Source organism: Seriola aureovittata, chromosome 14 (genome assembly GCF_021018895.1).
Source record: "Seriola aureovittata isolate HTS-2021-v1 ecotype China chromosome 14, ASM2101889v1, whole genome shotgun sequence".
NCBI classification, from domain to species: Eukaryota; Metazoa; Chordata; class Actinopteri; order Carangiformes; family Carangidae; genus Seriola; species Seriola aureovittata.
The window spans coordinates 16,318,789-16,345,354 of NC_079377.1; the positions used below are offsets into that span (position 1 = coordinate 16,318,789).

The following is a 26,566-nucleotide window of genomic DNA, read 5'->3' on the forward strand; positions in this document are numbered from 1 at the left end:
ATCTTAACTCCAACCTCTCACTCCAAAGTAATCAAAGTTAATTAAACTTAAACAGACAAATATAACAAGCTGTGCTTGAAAATATAAGAACACCTTTGAAACACCTCAAGGTTTCAGAGCTCTATTATAATCCTTCTGCAGCAAATTACAAAAACTAGAATTAACTCCTGAATCAACTACTACTGTGAAAAGGTGCATCGGCAAGATTTTAGTCTGTAACAGGCTTCAATTTCTAGGGTAATCTCATGAAGTAGCGTGCCAAACAATCAAACTCGGTACAACTCCCAAGGTAATTAAAAGTATTACTTCACTGAATTTACTGCCACGTCTGTTAGACTTACTTCTTTACCTTCTCAGCTCATGAGGTTTATAGTGTGAATGTATATACATACAGACACACACATACTGTATGTATATATGTACAGCATATGTATATGTTGGAATACATTACCAAAAAATGTTTGTGGAGGAGTGGCAACTAGGGCAACTTTGGTTTCCTTAGAGTTTGTGTTCTTTATTTAGTCCATCAACTCCTGAGAAAAATATCTAGGACTCTGGTTTGTCAAATGTTTGACTTTCTTCACCAGCCAAAAGGATTATAGGTCTTTTGGCATTTCATCTGTACTGGTACAGCTTTTCACGCAAATCTTTTATTTTCAGAACTCTCCATAACTGTCTGAACAATTCAGGGAAAACAATCAGCAGTCATTTCATTTTTACCTTTCAGAGATGTTATAAAAATAAAGTCAGAAATGTTTCACTGAGAGTAAGGATATCTTTGGGACTTTTTGCAGGTTGTTCCTATTAACTAGGACTATTTTGTCAAACTTTGATGTAATCCTCCACCCCTTCTTAAGAAATACAGTATTTCTTGCAGACCTTGAATGGCATACAGGTGCTCATATTATTATGTCCATTCCCTGTAATAACAGGACTTTATAGATCAATAAGTCATAAACTTATAAGAAATTTAAAGAATCTAAGAAATTTAACATGTCTGCAAAATCAATATTCCCATTTCTCCAGTGAACATTTCTCTGCGTGTTTCACTCTCTCTCTCTGTCTCACTGTCTCTATTACACCCTCTCGTCATTTCATTTTCTCTCTCGTCTCAGATTCTCACTAACACTGCTGCCCTGCTGGCTCTTCGCCTCCTCTGCCCCCCCTCTTCCCCCCTTTGTGCAGCTACAGAGCCACTTCTCTTTTCCTTTGCTGGATTCAGCCCCCTGCACCTCCTCTTATAAACAATGTGTAGATGTATGAAAGTATCGGGGAGCAGGAGACATCCAATTAAAAGCACAATGCATTATTATTATTATTATTATTATTATTATTTCACAGCTCCCCCTCTCTGCTGTCTCCCAAAGCCGTTCAGATTATATAACAGCTCAGTGTCAACGGAGCCAGCCTGTGGAGGACAAGTTGAGGGGGTCTTCACCGATGATGCAGCTCAGCGACTCTGGACTTTCCCCAGCAGCTTGCGTACTACCCCTCACTCCTCCTCCTCCTCTTTCCTCCCTTTGCCATATCCACCCACCCATCCACCCACCAGCCCACCTTCTCCCTCCCTTTCTTACACACACATACACTCAATCACGAATGCACAGGGATTGCAGCAGCAGCAGCACCGCGAGATGGAGATCTCCGCTGTGTGTGTGAGAGCCTGTTCCCGGTGAGTGCAGGGACAAGAGCGAATGAGTGTCAGTGATGCTTGAATAAGGTGTATAAGGGAGAAGAGGGGGAGAGAGTAGAAGGCAGGAGGTGGATATCAGTGAGGACCCGATGAGGTTTTGAGGCAATGTCTGTCTGCTTTTTCTCCTCTTTCCTCTCGATAACCTGAATCTTTGCCGGATGTGCCACAACTACTCCAGCTGTCACTGCACCGGCTGCTTCTCTCTTGGTCCTCCCGCAGCCTGCGAGAGCTGCTCCAGGGGTCGGACGGTACCCTGGCACCCACTGAATACATGGATGAACACTGGCTCCACAGGGGATCTGCGCTTTCTTGTCCTTTGCACCTCTGATTTGTTTCTCAAGGTAAGAGTTATACTCCCTTTTTTTGGAGTTGCACACATATTCACAGGTAATGCAAAGAGAGTGGGGAGGGGGATTGATCTGGTGTGCGTCTGCCTTTTAATATCTTAATTGAATGAAAGTGGATATGTGAAGCACCCATGAATTACGATGAAATACTGTTAAAGTGTTTGGATAGTGTTGCCTCATGTGTATGATGATCCCTGCATGCATTAGATATGGATAAATGAGGGAGGGGGCATTTTTGCATCCAAGCATCGGAAGGTTTAATGACTAATCAGATGAACACGTCAAAGGTTTTTCTTCAGAAGTGAAAATTAAGATGAACGGTGATTGACTTTGATTAATACACTTATCATAATGTGCATCTTCGCTGCCTGTGACAGACATGCAGTGTTTATCTGATGAGGCTGGGGCTGATTATCGGGATTGCTGTACTTGTGAATTGTCTGGGCTTGATAGTGAAGAATATTGATGAGCGCTCACTAATAGACTATTGCACATTGTACTGTAGCAGACTGTCAGAATGATGATCATTTATTGGAAAACACCTATCGTATTAAGTGGCGTAGACTACATGACATTCATACGTGATGAGTGATGTTGCTCCTCAAGGCTAAATTTCATGAAAGATGGATTGAGACTTATCATGACTAATGACATGTGTGATCTGGAAAGCTCTAGGGGTACTGCATCACATACAAAACAGCACTTAAATTTGCTCTCAGTCGTTGCCCCCCCCCCCCCGTCTCTGTCTCTCTCTCTCCTACCCTCTATTTCCTACACGTCATTCCTTGACTATCTAAATTTACAGGAAACACAGACAGGGTACAGCTTTAAAGGTGCCAAAAACACTGTGGCTCGTTTATCTCAGCATTCTTTTCACTTTGTAACTTGTCCTCTACATTACACCCAAGTTAATCATCATTTCAACCTGAGTACACGTGTATGAACAAAGCCCAACCCTTTATGAATCAATGAACTCATCAGGGTGATGCACTATAGATGTAAGCTATAAAGTAGACACCGTCTTTTTTCTTATTTTACACAAAAAGAGACGCACACCAACTAGAGAACGTGATCACAAAAAAAAAAACAAAAAAAAAAAAACAAAATGCCCTCCCTGCATGTCCAAACTTACTCTTCCCCTGGATCCATTTCACAGCTAGTGCTCTCATCCAGGAGATACAGGGATGGGAGCCTTTTAAAACCTCCTGCTATTCCCCTTTAACAGAAAGTGCTGCTCAGTGATAAATCTTTTAAGCCAATGTCATAAAGCAAACTTTCACAGGTGTAGTCTGCAGCCCGGATAGATACAGATAGCTCTGGACGACAGCTGGAATAAGAAGATGTATGTAATGTGTGTCTTTGTGGGTGCGTGAGTGTGGAGCTCTCACAACTGTGCTGGGATTGTTTTCAAAAATTGAACAAAAGACAATATAAAAACTCTTGGAGCTGAAAGAAGAGGTTGATGGTGCATTGAGAAAAAAAAAAAAAGATTACAGCGACACGGAGTGTATAGGGTCAGAACCTATACTATAATATACACATACACTGTACTTTACTGTAGGGACACACACACGACTACACACACTGGACAAAGGCGTAGGTACAGTATGGTGCAGTGATATCTTGTCCTTTACATTGTGCTTATGAAGGAATAGTTGGTGCAATGTCACACTGTAATTTATGCAAATAGTGAGAAAATATTCCTCATGCAAAATGGATACGTTGCACAGTAACAATGCATTCAGTAGAACACATGGGGGATGATGAGCACAGCATCAACCTGTGTTCCAATGAAGAGTGAAGCATTTACCTTGCAATACACAAAACTAAAATGATGAGCTGCAGCAGTGAAGAACATCCCATGTTTACGATGCACTCAATTTGCAACGCTGGTGCAGTGGCAGTTACTATGTTTGAGGAGTGGGAGGCCACTATAACAACATTACTTAACCATTAATGAGAGTGGCTAGGCAGTGTTGCCCTATGTAAATATCCTACGGATACACTTCAGTAATTATTGTGTTGATGTGGTCTGACAAGGATGCAAGGCGATCTAAGCAAAGCCATCTCTTTCTCTCTGCTTTGAGAGGGGGCATAAATCATGAGTCAGCAGTGTTGTAGACCTGTTATGGCATGGAAAATGTTTCCATGCCTTGTATTAACATTCTTTACAAACAGCCATGTTTCTACAACACTGTGGTCAAAATAAATCAATCATGATACTGTAGCCAAAAGGTGTTTTTTTTTTTGTTTTTTTTCTTCTCGTACATGCAGCATTTCAGCGTGAAGAACTGAAGGGCAATTGGAACAGACAACGTGGTCTGCCAGGGTACATAAGGAGATTTCAGAGGATTACTTTTGCAATTTTAGAGTCAATGCATTATTCATAATCCTTTGGATAGCTGAGGCCAAATCAGGGAAGGACCTCAGGTCATTAGCAGAGATATAGCTTGCTTTGAGAAGAGGAGGAGGAGGGCTTGGGAGGAGGAGAAGAAAGACGACGACAAGGCAAAGGAGATTCTCGCTCAGCTATCTGAATATATCCATGTGTCACATCAGTCTCCCCCTATCTTTCGTCTCATTCTCACTCTGTGTATCAGACTTCCAACAATAATAAGTCACTGAAGAGCTTTTCTTCTCTTTGTGTGAATTACCATTTAGCTGCTTTACATGCCTTACATGACTGCATAAGAAATTGTATACGCTTAGAGGAGACTTCCTGCAGATGTGATTACCTTTTCAGTGGTGTGAGATTGGTATTTCTGAGTGTGAAATAGTATGATCCCCTGTGAATCAGCCTCGAACAAATTCTTTATATCTGTGGAACCGCTTCTGACAAACAACTTACACTAAAAATCAAAGTGCACACTAAGCTATGTTTCAGAACAAATACCACCCCCAATAAAATTCAGCTGCACCGAATTCCAAAACAACTGCGTGGAAATTCATGACACAGCATACCATATTGTTCACGTATAATGAGATTGAGCTGCTTGTTTTTATTTTTTTTCCTCTCTCTTCTCATCTGGCACTGAATGCATTGTAGTGACTAAAGTGACACTAGAAGCTATTGGCATGCAGTTTTTTTCCCAGCATTAATAGGGAGCAAGATGAAAGATAGTTGCCTCTAAATATATTCCATCTCATCAACAGTTTGAGCTGAGAGTTAGGTTACAGTGACAGTGTGCAAGGTGAAACACATGGCAGGAGTCCCAAGGAATTCAACCTCATGCTTCTGATTATTAGTCCCTGTCTGCTGTTATGCATGTGCTTATGCAGAAGCTCCTTAAGATGCTGGCAGAGGCCTCTCTTTGAAAAGGTGACAACGAAGCTGACACGTGCTCAGACCTCGTTTACACCTGGTATTCAAATGTGAGCTGTATCCGGACATCTTATCCCAATAAGGAACGACGCATGTTAATGCAAGGTGGAAATGCATTGTGATCAGAACGTGATCGGATCTGCCCGACCACTTCTGGAAGTGGTCTGGCTCACATTGTGTTCAGATCTTAGGTAGGTGTAAACGTAATCTTTAACACCTACAGTGGATTTGCAGTTGGTTTTGCTCTGCAGGACCGAGATCTGATCTCAATGAGCATAACGAGAACGCACTGAAACTAAACACATTGAAATACTCAAACACCTTGTCTCTCTTTCCCTCACGCTCACTCATACATAAGCAGCATGAAAGGGCGCATAGACACACATTGATATACAACCATGTATACATACAAGTGCCCACATGCATGTGCGTACACCCACACAAAGACGAATGTGGTCACATGGAGCAAAGACAGTTTGCCATCATTAAAAAGTGTATTCTTTTCATTTTACACTGGGTTACTCATTCTTTTGTGAATACTTTTTACACATCTGGCCATTATGTCAGAGCTCTAGCTGCACTGCAGATGTACATCAACTGTAGATCAAAAATTAACATTAGTATAATCTACCCTTGCTTTTCCTGGGAGCTGTGAACTGACAGTAAGGAAATGTCACTTCAGTATAAATTTCCCAACCAGAACAATCACATTGACGGATTTACAATGTCTCCGAATGATACAACACGATTAGTTCAGAGGAGCTGCGACACCATGAATAGCTTGCTTTTGTGTGGTAATAAAAGATTCATTGGAGTTTATTTATCGTGTGGTGTCTTGTCATATGAAAATGATTAACCAGCTCTTTCTGATGTTTCCTTTCAACCATATCAGACATCATTTCATTTCCTTGGACTGCTTTATATTTTTCATGCACTAGCTATGAATATGTGTTTAATCACGGATGAGACAGAAAATGTAATGTTTTTTTATTTGATCATATGGGCCTTAATTCAAAGTTCTGCATGGTGGGGGGCGTTGGGGGGGGGGGGTGACAAAAACAAGCAGCACTTTGCCTTCTGAAAGTAATTTTAGGTCGTTTGTGTGACCAAAGCAGATTTATTACATAATTAATATACATCAAGCTATTCCATTGGATATATGTACAAATGAGGAAAGGCTTAATGATGGTTAATGGTTGGTGCATCATTAGTATGAAAGTGGTTAAATGATACATCTTGTATATGAATCTCATTATAGCTCTACATTTACATAGAATTTATCATGTTATTGAAGTTCTCTAAATGATTGGCTGATCTCAAAAGGTTCTGTAGACGATCGTCACTGCCTCTAGATGTTGCACTACACCACCAGCATCATACCTAAACAAATGCTTGGTCCGCCACAATTCCAGCCTCCGTTTGGCCCCCCTTCACCTTCTCAGTCAGCAAGGTCAGTGAAAGCGGCCACTAACCACACAACAAGAAGCACAACTTAATAAAAGTTACCCTGTGTAAACCACAACAAACAAAACACAATCTAGCCACAACCATGAGTCCACGCTAGCATCGCCGCGATATGCTCCATGGCAACGCCGACAGTTAGCCAGCTAGCAATAGCAACATTAGCCAAACACATTCATAATATGGGGAACAGCAGGTTAGCCAACATCATCGTGCCTTCCGTAGCCGGTCACTAATGAAAATAGACATGTAACATTATGTTGTCATCAAGGTACTTACGCATTGAGGAGAGGAAAAGCCAGTTCCGAGTCAGACTGGAACCCTTTGGCCGCTTGTAGTGTCCTCCATCTCGGTAAACCCAGACCAGCATTAGCCCCAAGGACCGGGAAAGAAATTCAGCCTTGGCCTTATCCACGGGCCGGTAGCACAATGACACCAAGGGAGCCAGTAAATACACCGACTGATCCAGTCCAGACGCTGTATGGAGCCGGTAAAAACTTTAAAAGCTTTTTGGATTTTTTTATTGGTCCACCTGCACACCAGGATTTAAGCCCATAGCTCCCATAGCCAGTCCATCTGTGATCGGGTCTTGTCTCTTTCTTTGTCAAGGGCCATTTCAGACAAACACGTGGTTTCATCAGTGGTGAATTTCTTGCAGGTGTTCTCATTTGAACACTGCATTCTGCACCTTGCCATCTCACATGAGGGCGGTGCTTGTGGGGTCTTAATAAAGGGGAGGGTCAACGAGGGAGTCACATGCTAACATGCACACGCACATGTACTAAGATGCAAGCGCTGCCAGACCAGCAACGAAAACAGTGAACAGAGAGGCTCAGCGTACAACACATTACATGTGGATGTGACTTCCCTCTCTGCTCAGGACGCCATTGCTCCAGTATGTATATTTTTGTATACAAAATAGTTGTTTTCAATTATTTTATTGTTTAAAATCTAGCTTACATGATTGCACTGCTGTACAGGGCAAAGGTTTATAAACCATATTCTCAAACAGTTGTTTGAAAATATGCTTAACACTTTTTGGAGACTAACACTCCTACTCTAAAGTGACAATTGGTTGAGTAGCAAATCTCTGTGTGAACTTTGTTTCCCAAACTGTTCGCATCGCTTAATATAAAGCTGTAACAAATAGTAACTTCTAAACATTTAATGTTTAAGGTCAGTTCAGTCAGTGGACTCACAGATTTATGATATAGTCTCACAGTACATGCACAGTTTCAGTTTGGTGTCGCTCCCACCTCGTCAGTCCAATCAGCACAGCAGAGACCTGGGAGTGATGATACTAGATTTCCCTTTAGAGAGTTTAGATACATGTGGAGAAGCTCAACATCAGCTATTATATAGAGTCTAGTATGTATGGGCAGCAGTTGTGAGGTCATTTCCTTTACTATAAGGACTTCAGAGCACAAAGGGAATATATTATTTAGTAAACACCTTGGGCCAAGCACCAACCAGCCCACAGCCATTCGATAACAAAACACCTCAACCATTGTGGGGAAAATAGTGAGCAACACACAAAATATATATCTTATGAAATGTTATAGAATTGATAGGGAGATGACCATAAGTGCGTGGATATACAGAAAGCTTAAGGTTGGCAATGAGTGCTGCTGAGTGTATCAGTGCAGAGCGGAGAACAGGAGCTCAGCAGTTTAGATGTAATTATGATATGAAGAACAGTGAAGCGAGCTGTCACATAAACCCATTTGTTTGAGTTGGAGTGTTTCCCTGACATATGGCTGGACTAAATGTAAATGTGACTCTCCTATGTGCCAAAAGCAAGTTTTCCATGAAGCCAAGTGAATGTCATGTTTAAATAACTAAAGCTAATTTGCACTATTAATCCCCAAAGGAGACCGTGGTTTGCAGTGATCCAAAAGGAAACCCCAAAAATAACATCAGCCAAGGGGGAAAATAAGCCATAAAACCAGCTAAGCCCAAAACACTTATGATACTGAAACATGAGCATTATTCTTTCACCAGTACAGAAATCAATAACATAAATGTGTCACAAGGCATTTGTAAAAATAAATAAATAAATGAATAAAAGGCCAAATGAAAAATATGTTGAAAATGAAAACTAAAGTCAGTCTAGTTCACACGCAGCTTTAGTTTTGTGATATTGTCCTTAACAAAACAAGGGCATAAACTTCCATTATATACATGTTTGTACAACGAGCAAATACTCCACTTAACAAGGTAATGCAGTGATCTGGCATCTCAGCACTGATAACACACCCAAGTTGGCACCAAACCTGTGCTTCTAGCTTGAGGTGTGTGTGTTTGAGAGTGGTTGATAACTGATAGAAGAAACAGTTAGGGAACTGAGTTTCTAAATGGTGGCAGCGGCAGCAAGAAGCACAGCGCAAACCCAATTATTATTATTCCAGAAAGGTGTCCTGAAGCAAATGATCCGACTTTTGACAAGTGAGCTAGTCGAAGCTGCAAGAGTTAGCACTATCCTAAGCCCTAACAGGACAAAAAAGTGGATAAGGTATAGGGTTGCTGAGTGGGAGGAGCTATTTTGGGCGCCCCTGGCTCTGGAGGTAAGGAAGTCTCATTCATTTACTCCTTGGTCAATGTTATGTGACTCAGTCAGAGCACTTCAACAGCTTGGACAGGCAGGAAAATTTCATTGTTAAAAAGTATTTGGTCCTAGAAATAAAACGTTGAAGGTACAAGTTTGTGTACATGAAAACAAAAAGTGAGAAGTTAACTATGACTCCCAAGGTGCATTCCTGCAAGAAACGTCAAGTCACTGAGCTTAAAAAGATGTTATATACATCACTCATGGCAAGTGGAAGCTAAAGATAAAGAAAACAGTTTTCACAATCCGCAGCTTAAATAAATTCATTTCCAAATCTGGGTAAGTTTTGAATTAATTCTGCAACTATTGTTCTCATTAGCAACGACAAAACATTTTGAATTTGTCACAACTCTGACTCATGCTTCTTCTTTCTAAAGCAGCTGTGGCCAGGGCTCCGGGGTATTGCAGTATTTAGAGCTGTCTGCCATGCCAAGAAAGTTGCAGTAATTAAAAGTGATCACATAAACCTATAGGATAGAGTTGAAAAAAAAACATTTCAATTAATAATTTGTGCAACTAGATACAAGTGTATTCACATACATAGTTGGAGAATTCGACTTGATTATTTTTGTCTTTTTTGTGTAGGAGTGTTTTGAGGTTTTACTTTTGGCACATTTCACCAAGTGTATTGATAAATACTGTGCTTTAAATTTTCAATCTTGGATTTGGATGTTGGATCACAGATCGTGCCTTTAACAGAAGCTTATGATGTGCTGCCAGAATGTAAAGTTACGGTCCCGAAAGGAGAGAAGAATCAGGTCATCACAACAGAGTAACACACAGTCTCTGATTTCTTTTCCCTCTTTTATCTCTTTCAGGAAATATGGTGAGCAAAGAGGACACCAAATGCGTTGTTCTCTCAAATTCAGATGAATCAGATTCAGAGACAGGTCCATCACACAGTCTTGAGACGCAGTCTGGACCAGAATCCGGAAAACAGCAAGTGAAGAAAAGAAACAAGGCCTTACAAGTGCGTTTTAAGGATATCTGTGAAGCTCAGAATGAGCATCGAGGAAGACGCTCCAGATCCATTTCCTGTAAAGTGACACACAGAAAATACATGACCATGCCTGCCAGACGCTCTATTCCAAATGTGACCAAGAGTACTGGTGTCCAGACCTCACCAGACCTCACTAAGAGATATAAAACTTTCCCTTTTGAGAGGAAAAAAGGACATACATTTAAACATACTGCTTTGGTGGAAGATTACAGGGGACAAAACAATGGGTTTTTGAGTGATATAAAGGCAGGGGGAGAGGACGGACAACCTATCGGGGAGTCCTCAAAGTACAAGGGTAAAATTGTGGGGCAGACAAAAGCATTGCTTCACCACACTGATGACAGCAGTGATACAGAGGATTTGCTATCCAGTGCCAACTGTTTGGATGGACCCTCGTGCCCAGACTCCTCACATTTCTCGGAAGAGTGCCACCCAAGCAGCCCCCCTTCCAAAAGTGAACAACAGTACCAGGTTTGTGGGACAAGGACCAAACACAAAGGATTACCCAAGGAAGACATGGATGCTGGCACTTCCTCAAAGCGCCAGCTGGCTAACTCAGAGTTTTCACGGGACAAGTCAAAGGGCACGGGCCCAGTGGCGTGGAACTCTTTGACACAGGTGGAGTCTTTGGGAAGCCCCTCTGTGAGCTGTAAACGGAAAAAGGGCACGCAGCTAAACGAACAGCAGTCACATACACTTCCCCATAGTGCCAAATGTTCTGTACAGTCACAAGGGCAGTGTCGGACAAGGCATGTATCAGCCTCCTCTAAACTCCAGCAAACAGTTGGGGGGGACGAGGGCTTTCCTCCAAGAGACACAGGAGCCCCAGGCATGAGGAGCAGCCAGCAGATAATGCCCTTATCTGGAGACAAGGATATCAAAGCACAGCTGCAGGCCATGGAGAGCCTCATCTGCTCGAGTCAGGAAACCATCAAGGTTCTACTGGGAGTTATTCAGGAGCTGGAGAAAGGTGAAGCACAGAGAGAGGGGTGAGTAGAGTAAGCTTTACAGTGCAGACCTTTACATTACACATGCAACCAAACATAGACGGTACATTCATGCCCATTTTGGTGTGCTATCGGGGAAAAACCTATGCAAAAGGGTAATTCTGACTTATTACAACTTGCGTATTATTTTAAAACTTTGGTCATTATGTCTGTTCGTTAATTATAACATTGTAGGCCTATCCAACAAAGTAAGATGTGGGAACACAGCAACATCATCAGTACAACAGAGTTCGACAGGGCAAGAAATACAGTACAAGCAATCTGAACTGGATGTAAACTAGCCAACAGTTCAGCCGGATTATTTTAACCACTTTATTTGGAGTTAAATCCAAAAGAGAGAGGACCAGAAATGTTGGTAATACTCCCTTGTATCACAGGATAAACTGTGTACACAAATTGATCAAATTTGATCCAGGAAGTCAGTCTGTAAACTGTGATGGGTGTTTACAATGGGATGTGTCTGGTAATAATTCAGTTTGCCCGGTTTCTCTTTCAAATAACCTAGAGGTGTGTTTCAATCCTGTGTGATTGTCTGACTGCTGGTGTTTCATTCCTCATCAGATTTCCTTATAGCGATATTACTGTGTTCTCAGATTTCAGCAATTAACCTGGCTATGACCATGTTATTATGAACAATTGCAAGCCACAAAAATAAAACCCAAGTTGTGAGAGGCAAAGACTATTCTTGAACAAGACTCTTCACCCAGTCTGCCAACTCTGAAGCAGCACTTCAAGCTAAAAGCATGCACCAGCGTGCTAACATGCTCACAATCACAAAGCTAGCGTGATGCTTTGAAGGTATAAGTTTATACGGTATCAACCATCTTGGTTTAGCATTTAAGCATGCTTACATTTGCTAATTAGCATAAAACAAAGTATAGCTGAGGCTGATGGGAATGTCAGAGATAAATGAAAGGTCAGGTCAGATCAATTCATCCTCTGGGGATCGTGAATTCCTGTTCCAAATATCACAGTCATTCCTCTTGTAGCTGTTGAAATATTTCAATAAAACACATGGCGACGCTCAAGGAAACATCAGAGAATCAGCAAAGTTATTAGGGCTCATCCTCTTGGAACCATGAATATCTGTACAAAATATGCTACTAATCTGCTGAGTAGAAGTTGAGATTTTTCACTGAATAAATGAAAACTTTTACCTGCTGATGGCACTGGAGGGAAAGTCATAGGTTCACCAAGCCTAACATGGCTAAAAAAAATTGTATTTGTGGTGTGATATCATAATCAACCATCAAGGTCTAATGGGGCATTTCAAATACAGGGTACAATACATGAGAGTACTGTCTGTGTAATTTATTGCAAGAGTAAGTGTGCCTCCAGTAATTCTTTATATGTCATATTTCATTAGAGACATACCTTTAAAGGAGAAAATGCATTAACATGCTTCATAAAGTCCTCAAGCCATGTCCACAGCCAGATTCTTACAGCAGGGCAATTGTAAGAATCAATGTACTCCATCTCTAAAACCCATGGCAACACACAGCAAATTGTATTTAAGCCTTATCCACATCCAGTGGAGAACAAGGCACCCTAGTGTGGCTCTGTGGAACTTGGTTTTAAAGGCCCAATTAGTGCAGCCTCATAACACGTTGCCTTTCATCTCCACAAAACTGTGCCTGCTATAGTGCCTTCACTGTGTTGTGTTCCATCAACGTTATTAGAGAGGTGCAGTTACAGGATGGGAAGCCTGCCTTCCATAGTACCTTTCTAAAGACTCTTCCCTTTTTCGCATGGCTGGACGGTCAGATGGCCTTCTTTAGAGCTATAGTTTAAGATTAACCAAAAAGCAACTAAAAACCTCCCTCAGTGTCCACTGATTTCTGTGGCACTGCTTTCAGCATACATGCAGTTATAAAAGAAGAAGGTAATCAATTGATCCAGCAGGGGTACACGCACAGTATTTACAAGATTCACAGCCGTTATTTCCACTTCACTGTCAACGTTGAAAATAACATTATTACAAAATATAAGACTTCTTCATTTTTGGAGATTTTACTTGCTGTCTCTTGCATGTGCCATGAGCCAGTTACAAACATGAAAAATATTCATTACAGAAGCACAGCAGTAACTACAGACAATGCCTTGCTTGTCATCTGTTTCTCATCTCTTAAGGTTTTCCCAAACTTAAACAAAGTGGGTCAGTGGCACCTGATAATGCTTGATGTTTGACAGTGAAGAATCACATACCTGAAGTACATTAAAACATTACACAGTTCTTTGTCAATCATAGCATAATTGAATATATCTTAAAACCCTGACAAGTTTTTTGTGTATTATATAAACTGTAGTGTTCAAGGTTTTTATCTCAAGGTGGCTGTAAATTATGATATACAGAATATTAGTCTTTTGCATGAGCTCATATTTCATTGTAACAACAGTCCATAGCTTTATTTATGTGTGATGCATATCAACTCAGACTTATGCTGTATAGATGAATTTGCCATAATACTGTTCTACATAAACAGTTGCTGTATAGACTGAAATGAAGGTCTCTACCCATGCTAATCATGGCACTGCATCATATAGCAAATGTCATTCACAAAATAATGTTTGCAGATCTCCTCAGTGTCTGTACACTACATACAAAATGTGTAGAGCATAGGATAACACACAGCATTCCCTCCTTACATAAAGCCCGAAATGCCATGTGAGACAATGCGACCTGACTAACCTGACCTAGCTCTTGTACACACGTTATCAATCCAACACAAAATACTATGCAGCTCTCAGGGAGGCAGAGCAGCAGGCACGTAGGCAGGGGGTATGGACAGAGAAACTGAAATGACGAGGGCAGGACATATCCCAGGACAGCTGACGTGGGCAAACAACACAGCAGTGAATCTGTGCCAACAAACAGTCAGCTTAGAGAATGACTTTCAGAGGTGCAGTTATTTTTTTCCCACAAGAGGAATCTCTGAAATCATTCTCTGTGGCATTCTGGCTTTAATACAGTGCCACTACAGTATATTGGGTCATGAACATTTTACACTGAATGGGAAAAAGAACGTTTTTTTTTTTTTTTTGTGCTGAGCACACGCAGTGATTATAAATTTAGGTTAATGCGCTTTGATTATTCGAGCGAAGCTCTTTAAATTACAAGGATGTACATGAAAAGCCAGGCAGCAGCACAGCACTAGTGTAGACCTTGTCTGTGCTGTGAGTTACTGTCCTTGCTCACAGCTGTTCAAAGAGACTTCATTTGAGAACAGGGCAGGATGGATGAACTTGTTGACTTTGAGCTCCCATCAGCATTTTCGATCCACACGGAGGCTGTTCTGTCTCCCCTCAATGAGGTCACCTCTCATGTCATGGTGAACAGTTGAGGTTCAACCCCTCCACATGTCATCCATCAGGGTGAAGGGCTACCGCGACAGCAAGCAATTACATGTGCAGCTCTAACATGGCCCCTCCTCTCATCCCCCATACCACTGCAGCATGACATTACATGCAGTGACATATAGCTCGAATAACAACATGCACACCTGCGTGCTTATGTAAACTCAGGCAGGGAAATATGAATGAATAACTGGTGATATTAAAGACTGCCGCTGTATATTTGATGTGTCCTCTTTGACATGTGCATACATAAGCTTCTGTCATGCCACAGAGAAATGACTTACAGTCAGTCCTGTGGAGATCCTTATTCATGAAAAACTAAAATGTTTATACAGTACAGACAACAGTTGCTTGAAGCAATGTACATATACATAAATCTTTTGCATTCCTGATGCTTATTATGTCTGTAGCAAATTGAGTTGGAAGATAAATAAAAAAAAAAAAGATGTACAGTATAGCCCAGAAGATATAAAGATATTGATTTTTCATTTCATATGTTTCATGCAGCATTTTGTTGCCACTTACTTCCTATTGCCTATAGATTAGAGACACAGAACACATTTTAAAACTATGTCATGGCAAAGCAAAGTAATCCTATTATGTAAAATCAGCAAGTCTACACACTTGATTAACCAAATCTGAGAGAACTGCAGGATCAAAACCCCTGCTGCATTTTCAACTGTTAGGAATAAACAACACCGGGTGAAAAACAAGCTGAACAAATCTGTCTGATAGCTGATGCCCATAGGTGCTGAAATATGACGCTCAAGCCTGTCACCGAAGATCACATATATCTTTTCATCTCTCTTTTCACAGGCTCTCCTACCGAACAGGACAAGACACAGCAAATTGTGACACTTGTCGAAACAGCGCGTGCATCATTTACAGGTGGGCCCACTTCAATGCCAGTGCGTCATTAATGCTGTTTTCTGTCTGATAAAATGCTTCAGTGTGAAAGAGATGCTTACAAGAGGTGTTTAGTGTACCAGTGCTTTTCTATACATTTACATTGATCTGACTGAGGCAAGATAGACAAAAAAAAAAAAAACTAAAAATGTTGAATCTAAAAGAAAGTTTTTGTGTGACGCAGTAAATGGAATCCAAAAGAGAACAATCATAAAATAAACATCAGGGATATGGAAAGAATAACTCACAGTAAATGGCAGCACTATTACTTGCAGTACTGTACATATTGCCTGTTGCACCAATATCATTTGAAAGGGTTTCTGGGGGAATACATTGCACTGTGACAGAATTAGTAATCACAGAATATATGAGGAATTTTATAACATCCCATAAACATGTCAAATTCTTAGAAACAAAGGCTGGGTTAAGCACTGCAACATTGATTGTCAGTTTGAAAAGACACTGTTTTCCTGTCAGAGTACACAACAGGTTTGTGAGGTGTAAGGGTTCTTATATGTTCTGAGCTGAAAAATGGCTCAGAAGCAGGTGGGAAATCCACTCAAGCTGTAACCTTGTGTCATTTGTCACTTCAATCCAAAAGCCTCCACTGCTGAACCCTCGTGTTACCTTGTTCTCTAAAACAGGAAACAGACAGCTGTTTAGAAAATACTCTCAAGCCCAGAAATACACTCCAGTACAATGAAACCTCTCAATTGTTTTCACATGGATAGGAGGGAACGTACCTTAAAAAAACACATAGAGGCGAATTGAAGATGTAAAATCTGTATCCTTTCTGGATATGAAAGTTTGCTTCAGTAAAAGGATCTTTCCAAACTTCTGCTTTCTGCTTCACTTTTTATAGCTATGGCATTACAATAGAATAGAGAATGTCTTTTTTTACCAGCAAGATAATAAGGTTTTTTTTTTTTTTACTGCAGAGAAAAGGAATACAGTCCTGTTCTTGACAAGATGCCTCCACTCTCTTCTCCCTTGATGAGTGAATTGTGTGTAACTGACCCAGATTGTGGTGCAAGACCATAGAGGAACTTGAAAGCAGGACCTTCATTTCATATCAGAGACTGGCGGATGAGAAATCATTGGGCCTCAAGTGAGAACCACTTTTGGCAAGTGGCAAGTGTCATATTCACCAATTTCCACATGTTTAGAAGTTCCTCTTAGGCATAAACACAATTCCCACGTGGTCCAGGCCTGTTGTACCAGTCTGGTTTCCTCCACATGGAAAAATCTAATGTTTGACATAGAAATGAAAAGATCTTGATCTGAATAAATTTTGGGTTTAAACATGTTGATGAAATAAACTAAAAAAACAATAAAATAAAATAAACCCTGATCTGATATAAAAAGGAAAATAAAATTCTCACCCTCTAGCAGCTTCCTCTAATGAAGTTGCTATCCACGGGTAAACTCCTCCATTACACCTGACAGTAAAACATCGCCTATACTTAAGTGTATTCTCTCCTCCATCTCCATGACTGTCACGTCTCCTTGACCGCCCCCCATCTAAGTCGTGGCTTGCTTTCCTCTTTAAGATGTTCTGCGGCATCTAAATTCATGTCAGACCATTCCTTAACTCTGTCAGTGTGGCTTTGACATGACAAAGGCAGCTGTATTAATATCTTCTAATTTATTTCATTACTGACGAGGCTAATTTTGCTGTTTTTAGTTTTTAACAGCAGGTCTTAAAGCTCCTTGATTATGCTAATGTTCAAATGATGAACGTGCACCTACTCATGAGCAGGTGGTTCTCATCAAGTTAAAACTTGGCACACCCGTACGAGCAAGCCTCAGGGGGAAAAAGTAAGACAGGTTTAGAATAAGAATAGAAAAATGTTCTTACATCAGGCCCAATGGCATAATATGAGATTTTGATGACACATTCCCTGTTCTGGGTTGCACACTAATCAAGTCCTGCTGGACATGAACACCACAACTGATCCAGACATGCTTAAGAAGCAAGACTAATGACAATTTCATGTTTTACGCCTGGTGCATCAAAAAAGGAGCTTTGGTCTGATGTCAGTCTAGGAAGAATCAAAAATAGAAACAAAAGGCTTTCATCCATCGATATCTCTCTGAAAACACAACAGGATAACAGAGACAGAGTACTGCAGAGCGACAGCCACTCTCACTCCCCAAACCATTGCAAAACAGGGAACAGCTTTGGATTGTAGTCAATAAAACTGGAAAACACATTCAAGCCTCTTCAGAATGAACCTTATTCAGAGAGAGAGACCACCATTGATTACCACTCCTCAGCAAGAATGGAAAAACTGGACCTGAACTCATTGGTAAAGCAAAACCGGATCTTAGCAACACCAAATTATTGGACATCACTCTGATTCTGCAGTCAGAGACATGGGCTGGTGTCAGAAGCAATAGTCTTATAACTCTTAGTTTCCCGATGACCTTGTGTCTGACTGAACTAAACAGATCCAGACTGACTACCCATCTGTAAAGACTCCTGATGTATATATTGGACTAAATTATGTTTTAAAACTGATGGATTTCTCCGAAATAGATCTGGAATAAAGCTGTTCACCTTTAATGTATAACACTCTTACATCCCGCTGCTGATCCAACTCCTAAAGATGTTGAAGTAAACAAGGCCAAGGCTGGTGATGATAAGTGAGGAATGGTCCAGTTTTCCCAAACAATTTGGCACCTTCTTCCTCTTTTCTGTCTCTGGAATCAACAACATCAGATTGTATTTGACCATTTCTTGTGGTGCACCCGAAGGTTCACTTATGGGCCCCAGTCTTTTCTGTTAGTACATACTGTTATTTTAGGCCCTATCCACAAAAATGTTTTCAATAACTATGCAGATGATAGCCTGCTCTATGTCACTCTGTGTCCTTTTGACAATCTTATAAATAGCATTTCAAAAAAATTAGTGATAAGATGGTCCAAAATATGGATTTTGGTTTGGACACAGGCCAAAAAAAGTTTCATTTAATTTTGCCTCACATGATCTCAACACATCTATACTGCCCTTTTTTCACTTAAAGAACATATTTTCTCTTGTGGTGCAACTGTAAAAAATATATTTTTACACTTTTATTGATTACTGTATTGCATTGTTCACAGGCCTTTCTAAGAATTATGGTATGATTTAAATTACATTGTAGAGAAGAACATGCCCTCATGCTCCAGTTAAGAGAGTAAGTATTCCATACTATTCCATAGAAACCAAAGTCAACAGGTCAATGAACTTAATAAACCCTACCTGAAAGCTGCTGCAGTGCATCACAGGCACCAACACTGAATGGTAAATAATTCAGGATCCTGACTTTATGGAGCTTAAAATTAGAAAGTTTGTTCCACAGCAGACCTACAATAACCAACACTCACAAGTTGGCAGTTTCCAGTGTCAGAAATGAAATTACAGTTGTTACAGTCAATGATTATAATCTTTGTAATTTATTCACAATCATAATGAATCATGCAAGGATCACAAATAATAAATGTGACAAAGAATACAGGGTGAAACTTAATAGAGGGGTTTAAGCGGAGAGGGTATGTGAGAATATTTAGAACTATGTAAATAAATGAGCCTGTGAATGGTGCTTTCTGTGTCTGGACCTATGGTTTAATTATGTCTTGCTGCAGATAAATGGAGCAACGGAGTACATTTGGGTTTCATTGAACTGAGAGGCAACATTATAGATGTAACAGTAATACAATTTGGAAGACTGGCAAAGCCCATTGCGTAGAGTAGCTAGTCCTAAAGCACATAGCTGAGTTTCTCTTTTTTTTCTTTCCCTGATCTTATCTTGATAAGACAAAGTGTGCCAACTCAATATGTCGCTGAAACAACTTGGCTTAATTAACAAACTCTGAACAAATTCTGATGGCAAAACAAGTGCCTTCAGTCTATTGTCATCAAACCAAAGCATGTGGTGTGGTAATAAAATTACAATGAAGATGCACTCTGCAGAGTTCTAATAAAGTAGAAGATTATCATTTCATCTGTGCTCTGCATCATTAAACTGTTGTTGATTTCAGTTCATCCAAACAGTCATTGAACAGCAGTGCTGTAGTTGGCAAGCAGGGTGGTAATCCATCACGGTCCCATCCATCTCTGCCAAAGCAATTGTCATAAATATCTTAAATTCTGCAAATAGTGCTGTTTAGTATTCCTCAGTAAAACCCACCAGCACAAACCTTCCAAGATTGAAAAAAATAAAAGCACCTCTTTATTGTTTATCTCTGCTCTTTATATCAGATGTACTGCATAAAACTACCTCATCACTCACACTGCTGTATGACATCACCAGCATCCCTGTTATTATAAAATTCTATTATCCAGTAAGTTAAACTGCTGATAGGGCAAAAGTAATCACCTTGCTGTACAATCCACTCTGTGTGACACATCAATGAGGAGGACTGAGTGCAGATGGACCAAAGCCAAGTTGGGACCAAAAGACCAATTACCCCTCAAAGTTAGACAGAAACTGCATGTTGCAAATGTAACCAAGATTAGCAGCCACTGAGACACAGCCCTTAATTTCAGAGCAGTCCAATATCTCCTGTGTCCGATAAATTCAGGACTGTAGCATCTGCTGAGCTCAGGTAGTCAATCTATGGGTCTTATCCAGACTTAAGCTTTCCTCTTACAGTCCCCACCGCATACTGCAGCATCTCATACATCACTGCAACAAATAGGGCGTACGTATGGCGAGTGGAAAAGAGGGCGAGAGAGGCAGAATATATAAACGATAAATCAAGGCAAGAACTATAATGATACTGTCCATTACATCAGAGAAAGAAGGGATCCCTGAAAGGGTCGTTTCACTCATTAACCCATTAACTACTTCTAATGGTATCTAGCAATGCAGATAGTTTTGAGTTCAACTGCCCACATTTTTTGGCAGAAATTGCTTTTGAAAAGGCACATTGTTGTTTAATTGTTTCAGTGCTGTTTTCACTTTCATTTCATTGGGGTGGAGGCAGAAATCTTAGAGACAAATAAAATTGGAGAAAAAATCTGCATAGCTAGATATCATAATAGGAAGGTGACAAAATGTTCAATATGATTATTGTTATTAGGTGAAGCAACCCTTTTAAGGAGCCAACACATTCACATTACAGAGGAGGTGGTTTCCACCTTCTGCTCCTCACATTTCCTTGCAATGCTTATATACATATGTAGTTCAAACAAGATTTACAAAAGCATAATTTGCAAATTATATGCATCCCACCACTGAGTCAGCCTAGACTACCCCGGGAAGCCCAGTCTGAAACACATGCTCAGATCAAAGCATTAAGGGCTTTTATTGCTATCATGCTGTGTTGAATAAGAACCAGCATTTAAATCAAAGTATATAATGTAGTGCTTCCAATTTGGGACTAACAATGACTTTGAAAAACAGTTACACTCAGAGAAAGGCAACTGCAATGCAATATGATGAGACGCAAGGAGCTAATTAGCACTGGTGTCCCACGCTGAGATGGCGGAGCTGTGGTTGTTTTGGTGAAGAATTGTCAAGATTGCCTATTCTGTTTTGTTCTCATTAATGAGATTGGGTTTTGCTCTGTGCGTCTGTGAAGCAAAAAGCCATGTAACAGACAACGGTAACGGCTTTTATATCTGATAGACATGACAGGGAAAGAATTTCTGCATCTGATTTACATAACCTGTGGGAAGTTTATGCTTCAACTGTTGCCTGTCAGTGGAGGAAATAACTGTCACTCTGCAGTGGTTTAATCTACTATGCCCTGTCATGTAGTTCTGGAGATACACTATACTGGGCCTGAACCACTCATCTTGTCAAGTGGTGACTTTGAACTGCGAATGGCCGAAGGGGAAATCAAGGGAGGAGAAATGACTCTACGCTGAAAGGTGCCAGTAGCAGAAAGAATAGAGAATAGTAGTGAGCAGGTAGACACTGCTCAATGAATAGACTACGCCATTTGAAAAAGGCACCTCACAGCGGCAAAATCCCTCCCAGGAGCAACAATCATTGAGTGGTGCTCAGCACACCACGACCACAGACAAACAAACGGCTCGCCACTGATCACAGCAACAGCTACTCACACTGCATAGCTAAAGAGATGATTAATCTGCTTTGCTGAATGCCCTAGAAAAGCCTCCCTGTCTCTAGCCGCTTCAATCTGTTTGTGTACAGAGATGATCTTAGATATAGGGCTTTTGTTTGCCGAAGCACCTGCTGCCCAGTGCCACCCGCATCGTACAGTGCTGCCTCTGGCTTCCCACCGAGGCATTTGTCCACAGCATACAGTAATTGCAGTGATCTGCCAAGTGATTAATTGCTTAATAATTGCTGAGGCTATTCTATGTTGCACTGTGCTGCTGAGATCCTGCTCTGCTTTCTGTCAAGTCAACATTATTTAAACAGCTCTTGTAGAGGACACAATGATTTTAACATAAAACAAAAGATACAAATAGAGATAAAAACAGGGGGAAATGAAACAACGGACAGTATGAATAAGAAATGTTGTAAAACAGGTGCATCACATACTGCAAGAAACAGCAGTTCTGCAGAGATAAAGGCTTCAGTCTATACTCAAAATTTTCATTGTCAGGTGTTCAGCATTCAAAAGATCTGCAAGTGTTAGCTTTCATTTGAAGTGGAAATAAGAAAAAAAATGCACATGAGAAAATGAAGAACGAGCACAGCAATGTACAGCAAGAGGATTTCCCCTGAAGGCTTTAACAGAGCTCTGTTCTTAACTGACACTTATCTTAAGGGTGAGGACAGTTCCCAGGATTCACTATGTCACTTTGAGGACGGCATATCCGTCAGTGAACTAATTACATTGCCCATCAAAGTGGTTACCCTATCAGGCCAGGCTTTGTACCTTAATGTCTATTTATCTGTCTGCAGACAAGAAGGGGACTATATGTTTGACCTTGACATGTCAGATGTCATCTCTTTTGGCAGCTTCAGTTCTCCCTTCTACCTTTAATCCTCTAGACTTTGAATGACAGGTATGGGCTTTGTAGGTCATAGTATTCACTCTGTGTTTGAAATGCAGTGTGTTAACTAATGTTGGGGATAAGAAAAAAAAAAAAAAATGAAAATGTAAAAAAGGATTGATCAAAAATGCCCCAATCCAAAAAGCAACAGAATATTTCATTATCAGGCAAGGTTTGTTCAGGACTGTCATTTTGTCAGGCACATAACAGATGATTCATGTTCTTTTATTTCCAGAATGATGCTTCCAAAATGTATTGCATGCCCCAGGAATAAATACATTAACAGAACACTACAAATCAATAGCAATAAAGTCAAAGGAGATGGTGTATAATAGTGCATTTATCCCATGCTTGAAAACAGGCAGTTAATCAAGGTCTGCTTGGCCTCTCAATGGTTTCATTTGGATGGGATTAAGCCCCACATATCTCGCAGGCCTGAGAGATTTAATCGGAGAGAGAGTTCAACTACGGTGCTGGAACAAAATCAGACGATGACCAGCCTGGGATTACACTGGCGGATGTGGAAGTCTGATGTCAGGAGCAACCCACATTCTGGCTCTTTTTTTAAACACAAATATAATCTATGCAGGAAAAGCCCTTTTACTGCATGCATAAAAAAAATACTGAGATGATGCAAAGGAACTCTATTACTCGCTGGAGTTTCTGAAATATGGATATGTGCCGCAAGAAATATGTGCTGCCAGGGTGTCTGTCAGTGCATTTGAACTGTTTGCCTCCCTCCCAGCCTCCATCTGGACATCAGTGGATTACTAAAATAAAAAATAAAAAACTGAGTCATAAATGCTATAGCCGCCTAAATCACGAGCTTTAAAACCCTTCTGATTAATGTACCTGATTTTCCTGTTGGTCAAGAAATCTGAAATATACAATCAAATCCTTGTATTCTACATGATCTAAATATTCTAAAATTATACCTTTTATGCTTGTCTTACAGTGTCGAGCTAGACTTCAAGCTGCAGGAGGACAAGCTACTGCCCCTGATGAAGAGACTTTGCCCCCTGGACAGCCAACAATGCCCTGCTCTGCCTTACTCCAACGAAGTGTTCACATCCACCCCAAAACGCAAATCCAAGACAGAGTCCAAAAAGCATGCTCGTTGGAAACTCTGGTTCCTTTGAATAAAACATGAAGGCTTTGGAAACTGCCTTTTTATTGGGCACATTAATACCCCCGTTCTTCTCAAAATGGATGAAGGAATATTCAGAGGGAGTAATCATCCCATGGCAATGGATAACGACAGAAACAAGTTCATTTGAGTTGAGACTGCACGTCAAGTCAGCTGGGGGACAGCAGAGACAAAAAACATTTTAAATTCTGTCAAACCTTTTCCTGGCATGTGTGCTGGAGAGGTCGACACGCACCTGCAAAAACTAGGTGAGCTTTGGGATACATTTTGTACATGTATTCTTTCTGGCTGGACCCATCACGGTCCAGGACCACAACCCTGAATGTGAGTGAGTGAGTGAGTGAGTGAGTGAGTGAGTGAGTGAGTGACACCACTGGACGATGGATGTTGCTTTTGGTGTGGCGAGAACATTTTCTATTATGTCATCAGAGGGCGTTTATAGCGGATTCACGTCAGTTTTCATCATCAGACCCCTTTAATGACTTTTTTGACCTAGCAACAAATCTAGTGACTTTTTGGACAAACCTTAGCTACTTTCCATAGAAGAGAGTCGCCATTACTGCCCTGCAAGCAAGAGGCAAACCTGCCTCTGTGTCTCCTCTGTTCAGTGAGTGGCAGAGAGGGTGAGCAGCAGCTTGTAACCCAGACAGAGGCTGTGCACTGTGAGAGACAAAATAAGAAAGATATTCTGTCGCTTCTAACTTCCTCTCTGAGTCATTATTTTAAAAGTAAATATGGTCGAAATCACAGCACAGCCGTTGTCTTTAACTTATGTGTTTGGTGATTTTGTTAGACGACGTTGCAGTTATAAAATCAGGATTTTATCAGCAGAGCAGCAGCTTGGAACTGGCTGCTTTTTGTCATGTAGTCTTAATGGGCCATGTTCAGTTACTATTTCAAACTTTCTATCTTCTGACAACAGAAACAGAAAGACATGTAAATGAGAACAGCTTTATTATATTACAATACTGTACATGTGAGCACAGAGAGTAGGAGAGAAGCAAACAGATGAAGGGCTGACACTAGGCAGAATGCAAATACGCTGAAATGAAATCATGCTAATTAGTGTATTACGTCATCTAGCTACATTTAGCGTCTTTTCCAGCAGGCTTTAGCTACTTTCCATTGAAGGTAGTTACTTACATCAGTTTCACAACAGTTTTCAGCTACGTCCTCAATTTCACGCATTGACCATATGCAGTCCTGGGTTTTGACCTTGTTACTGTTTAAAGGTTAATGTTATTTATATACTGGGTAAATGCACTTCTCACTTTATGTTTACGTCTTTTCATTGTGTCCTCCAATGCAATGCACTTTTGGTCTTTCTCCCCTTAGAGCATATTGCTTGGCAACAAGAGGAGGCGCCATGTGGAGGGCCTTTTATGAGTGAAGCTATAATTTTTGAATGGACATCAGCCCCACCTCCGGCAAAGCACAAACATTTGACTATTGAGAAGAAAATGTGTAAAAGACTGAAACACAGTTCAGTACATGGCAGTGTGTCACTGCTGTTCTTATAACCCTGTCTATTCTCTCCTCTTCCTCCTTATCTGTTAACAACCTGCTCAGTTTGTCTGTCTGAGTGAACGTCTGCCTGCCTTTGTTAGTAACCCCTGTCTCCTCCCTCTCTTTGTAACTCTGTCCCTTTATCTCTCTCTGTCCTTTCTTTCTCTCAATTTTAGCTCACTGTGCTAAACTGTCTTGTCATTTTCTGTTGGCTACACTGACACATAATGTTCAGAGTCTATATTTTAGAATATCTATCCTTTTTAGCAAAGACCCAGATGAAATTTTAAAACATATATGTTTGGGCCCCTCCTCTTGAAGAAGGTACAATTGTTGAAAATGCAGAACAAGTGTTATAGGTTAGGTCGGATTTTTTAACAACATATATAAAGTTTTGACTACTTATAAGGCAGAGTATTTTCTATGATAACGTAAACAGTGTTCTTTGTTTTTGTTTGTTTGCTTTTTCTTTCTTTGTTTTGTTTATTTTTTGTTTTGTCTTTTTTTTTTATTTTAATTTTTGAGTGCATTAAGAGTTTGCCTTGTCTCACTTACTGTGTCACAACAAAGCTCTGATGTGAAGTCTAGATCCTGTTTTATTTTAAAATAATTTGTTTCATGTCCAGTTAGCGGCTACTTAAAGTGTTGTTTTGTAATATTGATTTATCTTTCCATTCAACTGCAAGTTCCGTCTTATAAAATTGAATTACTCTTTTCTTTTTTTCCCAGCAGAAAACAATTACAGAACACCTGTCTACCAACCCACACAAACAGTGCACTGAATTTGCAAGAGTAGAAGGGCTATACACAGTGCTAAAGGAGTATGGTAGCAATCTTACAGCAGAGAAGACTTGGAGCCACCAGCTTTGGTTAAGTACAAAAAAAAATAAAACAAACAAAACACTAATGATGTAGCAATGACACTGAACTTGCATGCTGTTACAAAGCAAGTATTTATTGAATTCTTAAAGTCATTTTGTAACAGCAGCTCTCATTTTATGTAGATTATGGTACTGTTATATGTCAGGAAGACACATACTGGCTTCTCATTGTTGGATTACGCCGTAGATTACATTATTCAGGTCACCAATTTCCATGCAAAGATCTGTACCTTGAGGAAGTGCAATTTAGTGATTATGTGCAATATTATGCATTTTTCTACTGTTTCTACATCACAATTAAAACATTTTCAACTGAAGGTGATTCGGTGTTCTCCTATGTCTACTGAGTGCCAGAGGCAATGTGACAGCAGATAACTAC

The 26,566-nt window shown here is 40.4% G+C and overlaps 1 protein-coding gene across 4 annotated transcripts; it reads left to right on the forward strand.

The window, feature by feature from the left end:
• Window positions 1–1,186: 1,186 nt before the first annotated feature.
• insyn2ab (inhibitory synaptic factor 2Ab) lies at window positions 1,187–26,498 on the forward strand. Of its 4 annotated transcripts, none has more exons than XM_056394659.1 (6): window positions 1,189–1,672; window positions 1,872–2,034; window positions 10,247–11,417; window positions 15,606–15,677; window positions 23,609–24,048; window positions 26,036–26,498. In XM_056394659.1, the coding sequence occupies exons 3-5, from the start codon at window positions 10,252–10,254 to the stop codon at window positions 23,790–23,792; spliced, it is 1,422 nt and encodes a 473-aa protein (XP_056250634.1). In that variant the 5' UTR covers window positions 1,189–1,672; window positions 1,872–2,034; window positions 10,247–10,251; the 3' UTR covers window positions 23,793–24,048; window positions 26,036–26,498. The 4 variants fall into 4 exon arrangements, with proteins under 4 accessions (XP_056250635.1, XP_056250634.1, XP_056250632.1 ...); XM_056394657.1 differs by lacking the exon at window positions 26,036–26,498 and adding an exon at window positions 25,136–25,282; XM_056394660.1 differs by lacking the exons at window positions 23,609–24,048; window positions 26,036–26,498 and adding an exon at window positions 16,634–17,205 and having other exon boundaries at window positions 1,187–1,672.
• Window positions 26,499–26,566: the final 68 nt, after the last annotated feature.